Here is an 8314-nt window from a genome sequence, read left to right on the forward strand (position 1 = left end):
AGCACGTGTCGCCCGATGTGGTCACGCCGCCGCTGCTCAAGCAGACATCGTCGCAGCGTCTCCAGGACGACTGGCGCGACGAACAAGCACGGCTCCGCGACGAGATCGAGTGGACGCTCATGGTGCGCGAAGACGAGTGCCACGCGCAGGCGCTCGCGGCGCTCGTCACGTCGTTTTGCCGGCACTTGGAGAAGGCCATGATGCCGTCGTCCGGGAAGCTCCTCGCGTATCTCGACCACCTCTACGCGGTCGGGTACCTCTTCCAGGTCGAGAGTTTGCTCAGCGACCACGGGAAGGAGAAGGCGATGCTCCAGGACTTTAGCGCCGCGACGTCGTGGCTGGCCAACATTCGGTTCGAGCTGGATCTGTGCGCCAAGCACCCCAAGCAAACGAGCAAGGCCACGTCCTTGCATCTGCACTTGCACGACGTGGCGGTCCCTGGCGTCCTCTCGGTGCGCCTGAGCTCGTCGCCCCAGCACAACGGGTACACGCCGCTACCTTCCCTTGATACATGGATGTGTGCTCATCTATCGCAATCGTAGCTTCACGGTCGTGGTTGGCATTTACTGCGACGCGTCACAGGTCGAGCTGCAGCAGCGGCTCGCGGTTGGCCATCGCAGCATTGCGGTCACGCCCGTCTTCTTCACCCAAGGCATCAACGAGATGCAGACGCTCGCCAACAAGTCGACGCTTCAGAAGGACACGGTGCAGGACCTCATCAACCTCGCGAATCTCGAAAGCCTCAAGACGTTCGTGGACCGGTATGTGGCCTTTGCGCCACTTGAGAAAGACGACGTGCTCGCGGCGTACGAGCACCTCTCGACGCTCATTGCGGCGGCCAAGAACGAGTACGTCAAGAAGAAGCACCCGGAGATCCTTCAAGTGGCCGGTCACCTCACACGCCGCCTGGATGGTGGACGTGTCGTGAGCTGCAAGAGCGCCAAGGACCGCACCGCCATGAGCGTCACGCTCGAGCAAGGTATGGATTGCATGACCGTGAACCATCGTTGACAGCAATATGTTGCACAGGCTGGGTCTTGCAGGGACTCTACCATGTGGACGCGGCGACGGCGCGCCGGGCGGTGGCCACCATGCGCAGCTACGGCGTGCGCATGGACTGCGTCGAGAAGAACATTGGAAAGCGCCAGTATGCGTTCAACTCGCTGCAGCGCTCGATGCTGCCCGAGGCGTACCGCTGCCCCGAGGGCACGTTTGGGAAAGGCAATGTGAGCTAGGTCGCACACTATTTCGATACATATACACCTTTTGCAACTTCAACATACACTATTACCGCTTCCATTCGACTGCTCGTGCCAGCCGTTGGGACGTTGACGGAACTTCTGGGCACACGATGAGCAGCAGCAGCAGCGTGGCGTCGGCGGCCCACGGCGCAGCGACATGCGTCGCCCTAGGCTCCGTCGTTGCGAGCCTCCGCGCGCGCCGGCCTGCGCCACCCTCGCCGCTCTTCTCGGCGCTGGCGGCCGGCTGCGGTATCTTTCGCCTCCTCCAAGCGCGCTCGCCGCGCGTCGCAGCGGGCCTCGCCGCTGTCGCCTTCTTCCGGCTCATTTCCGATGCGCACAAGCACATTGTGCTCTCGTATGCGCTCATCGAGTCGGCGCTTCAAGTGTACGCGCTCTGCCCGGCGTCGGCGCTCCTCGAGCACGCGACCAGCGTCGCCGTCACGTCACGACTCATGTACATCTACCTATTCCGCTGCGAGTGGATCTTGCCGTCGCAGCTCAAGATGCTCGACTACCAGTCGTGCCTGCCGGCCGAGATCCTCGCGGCAACGCGCCGCGAGATTCGGACCGGCCGTGGCTCGCGCTGCGCGTGTTTCCACCCGAATAAATCGTGCGCTGCGTTCCTTCGCGACGAGAGCGCCAAGCATCTCGTGAGCGGGGCCAAGATCTTTCTTCCGATCCACGTCGTGAGCGCGCTGCTCGCGTGGAAGGCGCGCCCGATCGACGTGCGCAAGCACTTGGTCGATTACATGCGGTCGATTCTCTTCCTCTCGGGCAACTACGTCTTCCCGTACACCTTTTCGTGCCTTGTTCCGATCGCCAACCACCGCGTCGCCATCTCGTTAGCGACGCTCACGCCGTTTCTGGCACAATATTTTGAACCGGCGAAGCGGCGCTTTACGATCCGCAAAGCCGTCGCGTCCTATAGCCTCATCACGGTGTTTTATCAACTCAAAGAGTTGGGCGTCTGCCGCAAGCTCACACGGTCGCACGTGCTTTCGGCCGCCACGTGTCTGTACGCAGCGTGCATGGTGTGGCTCCTCGAGCACCCCGAGAAGCAAAACCGATGGCTCATGTACGGCCTCTACGGCCGCGACGTCCGACTGCCCAAGCCACCACAGGCGGACATCGAGGGCAAGCGCCAAGCCACAAGTTGACGGGGGTTATCGACTTGCTACACTAGAAGGGTATATTGCCAACAGAGAGATGTCTATGTGTTTTCTTTTCTACATCAGTCGCGTCATATTGTCGCGGGGGCGCATTCGACCGAAGAGAGAACGTGCTTGCTTTTGTTGCGACACGAGTATGATTGCTTTACATGTAGTATGTCCATGGAGCTGGCTTCAACCACGTGCGTCTTGCATCTCAACGACGAAATCCGAATCGGTACTCTGGCCTGCTTGGCCCCAAGGTAGAGCTCAATTGACGCCTCGTTGTCATCACCCAAGGCGAAAGTCTGAGCTTGTGTTTATGGCCTTGCTTGTACAATATGTATCATGTGCCTTCCACGAGCAACTTTGCCAGCAGCATCGTCTGCAGCGACACGACTCTTCAACGCACCACACGCCATCAAGGTCATCCGAACATGGCACGTGGTTCCTAAGCACGTGCATATCACTGGCCATCTCCTCTCGGAACAATTCCACGGAAGCTACTCGCTACATCAAGGTAGTTTAACCGAAGGAATGAACGCACCTCATTAACAACAAAGAGAGCGTATCGGGTTTGGGACTGGAAGAATCGACGCAGCAACGCAAGATCCAACCCCAATAACGACTGCATTTAGGGGTAACAACGCATCATGCTGATGATACCCTCTTGGTCATGACGACTGGGGCAACGGTCGCCGTTCGAGGTGAGTTTTTTGCGCCCACCAATCCGCGACGCCCGTTTGAATTCCAGTAGTTTAATTGGCTCGAGTCCAAGGATATGGACCAATCCCAGCGGCGTATCTTGAAACGCCATATCCGCGTCCATGCAACAACACCTCATCTCGTGCTCTCCGCACCTCACGCCAACAGTCGGGAGGTGGACGTTTCGGCCCTCTCTATGTGACGCTGCAGCGGCTTTAGCACGAGATATACACGGCGTTTCTTGACGCAGCGACGAGCCATGACCGCCCTCTCACTTCAATTTTTTCCTTGGTTTGATCGTATGTTGGCCTACACTGTCGAATCCACGCTGTCACCAGCACGCGACGGCGCGATTTTGCTGTGCCGTCATCGTGCGACGCACCAACTCCACGTCGTCAAGCAAGTCAACCGGTCGCGCGCTGCTCTCGACTCGATTGCCAACGAAGCCATGGCGTACAAGCATCTGCGCGCGTCCAAGTGCCGGCAGGTTATCCAGCTCCACGACATCTTTTCGGACAGCAAGAACATCTACTTTTCTCTGGAATACTGCGCGCGGGGGGACCTCTACGCGTTCTTGAAGGCCATGCCGACCCAGCACTGCTCGCCGCGACGGGCCAAAGCGTACTTGGCTCAAATCGCGACCGGTCTCGCCCACGTGCACGCTGCGGGGGTGGCCCATCGCGATTTATCGCTTGAAAACATTTTTGTCAACGCTGACGGGGACCTCAAGATCGGAGACTTTGGCCTTGCTGTCGCGCTCCCCGCGCAGGTGACCGCCGCCGTCGGCAAGCCCTACTACATGGCCCCCGAGATGCACCACGGCGGCGCGTACGACGCTTCCAAAGTAGACGTGTGGTCACTCGGTATTTTGCTGTGGATGCTGCTCACGGGCGTACCACTCGTCGAAGTGGCGACTCCCGCCGACGATGTCTTTATGTTTCTCAAGCGGCGCGGCATTCGAGCCCTTATTTCTGCGTGGGGCCTCGCTGCGTCCATACCAGACGACGCGATCGCGATGCTCGAGCTACTTCTCGTCTTGGACGCCGCCGAACGACCGGCGATGACGACAGTGATCAACCATCCGTACATCCAGTCGGGTTGCTCCCACTTCGTTTAACCCTTTCGCGAAACTTTAATTTAGGACAATACATGTCGATTTCCATTGAACTACATGCCCGAAACTCAATATGATGTATCGCTACAATGTTCACCTCCATGCCATTCCACTTCAACAAAAAGGTTGATCGATTATGAGCCACCAGTGTTGTTGTTGGCGTTGTTGTTCCCAAGGTAATAGAACGAGTAGCGCTGCTTGTCCGAGAGCAGCGATGACGTGGGTGGTCTCTACAAGGGAAGTATCAGGCACCACAGACAATCGACAAAAGGTTGTACCAACGACGACGACGACGCCGAAGAGGGTGTTGTGTCGCCCGGCATTGCCATCTCGAACGGCGTGCTCTGCAGCGTATATCCGCGCGGCTCGGCCGTCATCGGACGGTGTCTCTCGAGCTTGGTGACAACGTTCTCGACATATTCAACGCGCGGCTTGGTCAGTTTGGCAGCCACGATCGCGCGGGACGGACCGCCGGCGCTTGTTCGGAGTGCACTGGCTGTGGTCGCACGATCTCTTTTTGGCACCTCGAGCGGTCGAAGGTTCACCGTGTTGCGGGGCGACACGACTGGCGCTGACGGATTCCACGCCTCGTTCGTCGACGCAAACTTGGGCCGCGGAAGGTACTGGTCGCAAGAGAGACACTTGAGCGGAATCTTGGACAGGCCGAGGGTCGACTGCTGGTCATTCTGGTCCCGTTGCAAGCTAATAGGAGGATCGTCGACGTAGGTTACCGATGGCATTAACGTACCGCGCAATGTCGGCTTTGTCCGCTTTGGTTTTGAGTGACGCGTGGAGCTGCGAGACCATGTCCGAGGTCGGAAGTGTCTGGAACTGCTGGCGAAGCTCGTCCAGCGCCGCATTTGCATGGGACGAGGACGTGTTGGTCTCTTGGGCGATCTATCAACTTATCCATCGTCCAGGAGTCGGTGCGAGCGTAGATCAGGAATACTTTGTCTTGGAGAAGACTAAGCTGCTGCAGCACGTCTTCTTGCCGAGGGCAAGCCGCAAGCTGTGCCTCGAGCTCCCGTTCGTGGTCTTGCAGCGTCTAAAAGTCAATTCGAGTCTCGACTTCCATCGACCAAGCGCACCTGAAGCTCTGTTGTGACGGCAAACATGCGTGCGTCGTAAGCTTCTTGTTGGTCGTCCGCCGCTTGAAGCAGCCGCTGCACCTTCTCGGCCAGTGCCTCGTGCAGCGAGAGCGGTGTCATGGGCTAGGTTTCCATTTGATGATGCACACAGCAATGGCAGGCCACGCTACTGTCGCTTGCTGTTCGAGCTCCTTGGCGATGCTGCCGCTTTCAAGCTTGGCCAAAGCCGTGGGGAGGGAGATCGACGTCGACGTCGACCGCGACAGCACCGACTGCCACGTATCCCCGCCATCGTTCTCGTCGTCATCCATAACGGGTGTCGCATCGTTCTACATCGTACATCATCGTCACTCCTTGCGTCTCTGCATGGCGTGCAGAGACCGTTGCGAGAGCGTCCAAGCTGGTGCCAAGGTGCGCGAGGCTCTTGCGCAGCCGCTCGACCATTGGCACCAACGCCAGCTCGTCAGGCGTTGCGGTGGGGTCGGTCGGGATGCTGGCGAGGTCCGCGTGCACTTGCGTCAGCGACGCTCGGATCTCGTCGGTGGGCTCCGTCGCATGCTCGAGGGCATTCTCCAGGCAACAGAGTTGCTGGGAAAGCGACGCGAGCTCCTCTGAAGACAAGCCGAGCGTGATCTTTTGCATGGCATCGGCGAGGATTTGCTGCGGGCACTTGTCGATGAAGGTTGCTTGTGCGATGGCCTGCGCCTCGAGCGCGGCTTCTTGGGTCTCCAGCGCCAAGCTTTGTGCGTCGAGCCGTGCCGCATGGGACGCCAGACTCGTCGACTGCGCGTCGATCTGGTGGCTCTACGCATAATAATTTCTCTCGGCGAGGAAGCGACGAACGAGACGTCAAAGTACGAGCGCTGTGATCGTCCCCTACGCCATTCGGTGCCATCACGTCGATCCATGGTAGAAAGCGTACGGTGGAGGCTTGGCATTGGGCGCGCAGACCATGCACCTCTTGAGTCTAGCACACGAGGCTAGCGTAGGTTGCGAGAAGGCAGCGAGTTTACCAGCAATGTCCAGAGATCCTCGAGGCGCGCGACACGGGCTTCCAAGCTCGCCTCGCCAACGACAGCTGCAGGTCTCTCTTCGAGGGTGTGCACCCGCGCCCCGAGGCTGTTGACGACCGTCTCGAAGATCGTTCCTTGCGCAATGAAGAAGGCCGTGACGTCCGTCTCCAAGCTGCGGTACAGCGCCATCGCCGGCTTAATAAATGCGTTGCCGCGCTGGAAATAGACATCAAATAAAAGGGATTGCGGGTTACATGGCCAGCGTGTACTTAAGCGCACGGACTTTATCTTCTTCGACCGTGTCCATGGTGACGAGCTCGTCCTCCGAGTCGCTCATGCTGTAGATCGCTTCCATGCGCTGCTGGCGGGAGGCGCCGAGTGTCGCCAGTATCGACGCGGTCGGCGTTGGCACACTGGCGACGGCGAGGCCACTTGGCGCGGGCGGAGCGGATACGAGCGGTGGCGCTTCAAATTCAACAAACGACTTGTAGACAGGAATGCGGTCCATGACGAGCCGCCCGCCACGCCCATAGCGCGACCGGCTACACAAATTTTTGAGTTGTCGCCAGTGGTAAATATGGTAGAATATGGATCCTACCATCGATACTGTGGCGGATCCTGAAACATCGTCGCGTAAAGCTGCGCAGTCGACGGCGGGTACGAAGGGAACGAGACGACGGCAGCGATATCTGTCTCTTGCGGCGCCTCGGCGGCCATGTCCATGGGACGTGGGTCCATAAATGTGGGTACGGGCAGACGTTGGACCTCCAAAGCCGTGGCCGACTTGAGAACGTGCGACCCGGGACTCCCGTGCAAGCTCGTGCTCTCGCCATCGATCGAGTCGCGTCGGTGCTTCTTGTCCTTCTTCTTTTTCTTCTTCTTGTGCTTGTTTTCGCGGTCTTCCTCGGTCGGAATCTACAGCATCGGTGTGAGAGCGCTGGAAGACAGAGAATCCTCCTACCTTGGGGTGGCGCGGACCCATGCTCGGGACGACCGCAGCGATCATGTCGTGGATCGACTGCCGGCGCGTCTCGTCGAGAAAGTCGACCAGCATACGCTTGAGCTTCTCTCGGCGCTTGACCATTTCAAAGAGGTGGCGGGTCCGATCAAAGTCGTGTCGCAGCTGCTGGAGCTTCCGCAGTCCCTCCATGTCGTTCTTCCGGTGCTTTCGCAGCTTGTAGCGCTCCTTCTCGCGCGGTCGAAACACGAGGTGCGGGTTCGTGTCGTTGAGGGGCGTTTGCGGCCAGTACTTGCGCAAAAGCGGCCGCTTGAGCGCCGAGCGCTTGGTGACCCAGTAGTTGTACACGTCGGTCGCAACGCGGTTGAGCGGCGTCGTCTTGATCTGCAGCTGCTTGAAGAAGACTTCGTCGGCTTCGGCGAGCGTAATGACGCCAGGGTTGATGAGTGCGGTCGCCTTCTCGAGCACGTCGAGCATCTTGGCAAACTGCTCGTACGAGAGCTGGTAGCGCGGGTCGCCGAGCTCGCCGTAGCGCGGGTGCGCCTTGAGCCACTCCATGTCCTCGACCTCCAAGTCGACCTCGGTCTTGGTCGTAGCCGCGTTCGCCGAGGTCGACGACGACGACGAGGTCTCGCCCGGCGTCTGGAAGTTGAGGCTCATCTTGATGTAGCTCGTCGGAAGCACAAAGTCCGGGGTCACCTCCTTCTCGTAGTTGGGGACAGTCGCGTTCATTGGGATCGGGATGTGCTTCTTGCGCTTCGGCTTGGCCGGCTGGTCGTCAATCATCTACGCAGCGTCGGCCTCGGTCCATGGCCATCGTCTCGTACCTCGGCCAGCTCCTGGAAGGACGTGATCTGCGGCCCCGCAGCGCCATCGTCTTCCTCCATAACGATGTCTTCATCCGACCGGATGATCCGAATGCGCGAGTGGATGTCCAGCGCCCGCGGGCGCAGGCTCTGGCGGCGATTCAGCATCGCCCCGCGTTCGAATTTCGACCCCTTCCCACAGAAATCGGTAGGCCCCCCTCCCCTGGTCCTCCCAAACTAC

General features: G+C 59.3%; 5 protein-coding genes across 5 annotated transcripts in view; 3 read left to right on the forward strand and 2 right to left on the reverse strand.

Annotated features, from left to right (window-relative positions):
- SPRG_18933 (hypothetical protein) overlaps nt 1-1235 on the forward strand; it is a gene marked incomplete at both ends in the record, with an annotated part of 5004 nt that extends 3769 nt beyond the window's left edge. Inside the window, 3 exons of the mRNA XM_012339418.1 lie at nt 3-484; nt 543-979; nt 1030-1235. Coding sequence (XP_012194808.1) covers nt 3-484; nt 543-979; nt 1030-1235 — 1125 coding nt within the window. The remainder of the gene's footprint in view (nt 1-2; nt 485-542; nt 980-1029) is intronic.
- Nucleotides 1236-1351: 116 nt separating this feature from the next.
- Nucleotides 1352-2455, forward strand: SPRG_00747 (hypothetical protein; the record flags this gene model as incomplete). Its single annotated transcript, XM_012338965.1, has 1 exon — nt 1352-2455. The coding sequence occupies one exon, from the start codon at nt 1352-1354 to the stop codon at nt 2396-2398; it is 1047 nt and encodes a 348-aa protein (XP_012194355.1). The 3' UTR covers nt 2399-2455.
- A 937-nt stretch (nt 2456-3392) lies between these two features.
- SPRG_00748 (serine/threonine protein kinase) lies at nt 3393-4293 on the forward strand. Its single transcript, XM_012338966.1, has one exon. The coding sequence runs from the start codon at nt 3396-3398 to the stop codon at nt 4209-4211; it is 816 nt and encodes a 271-aa protein (XP_012194356.1). The 5' UTR covers nt 3393-3395; the 3' UTR covers nt 4212-4293.
- Nucleotides 4294-4342: 49 nt separating this feature from the next.
- On the reverse strand, nt 4343-6498 carry SPRG_00749 (hypothetical protein; the record flags this gene model as incomplete). Its single annotated transcript, XM_012338967.1, has 10 exons — nt 4343-4438; nt 4487-4910; nt 4957-5105; nt 5158-5253; nt 5297-5419; nt 5467-5625; nt 5678-6100; nt 6155-6172; nt 6219-6263; nt 6310-6498. 10 exons carry the CDS (start codon nt 6496-6498, stop codon nt 4343-4345), a joined length of 1722 nt encoding a protein of 573 aa, XP_012194357.1.
- Nucleotides 6499-6548: 50 nt separating this feature from the next.
- On the reverse strand, nt 6549-8241 carry SPRG_00750 (hypothetical protein; the record flags this gene model as incomplete). Its single annotated transcript, XM_012338968.1, has 4 exons — nt 6549-6851; nt 6908-7224; nt 7271-8053; nt 8095-8241. The coding sequence occupies 4 exons, from the start codon at nt 8239-8241 to the stop codon at nt 6560-6562; spliced, it is 1539 nt and encodes a 512-aa protein (XP_012194358.1). The 3' UTR covers nt 6549-6559.
- Between the last annotated feature and the right edge of the window lie 73 nt (nt 8242-8314).

The sequence above is a fragment of the Saprolegnia parasitica genome (genome assembly GCF_000151545.1).
Source record: "Saprolegnia parasitica CBS 223.65 unplaced genomic scaffold supercont2.2, whole genome shotgun sequence".
In the NCBI taxonomy this organism is placed as follows: Eukaryota; Oomycota; class Saprolegniomycetes; order Saprolegniales; family Saprolegniaceae; genus Saprolegnia; species Saprolegnia parasitica.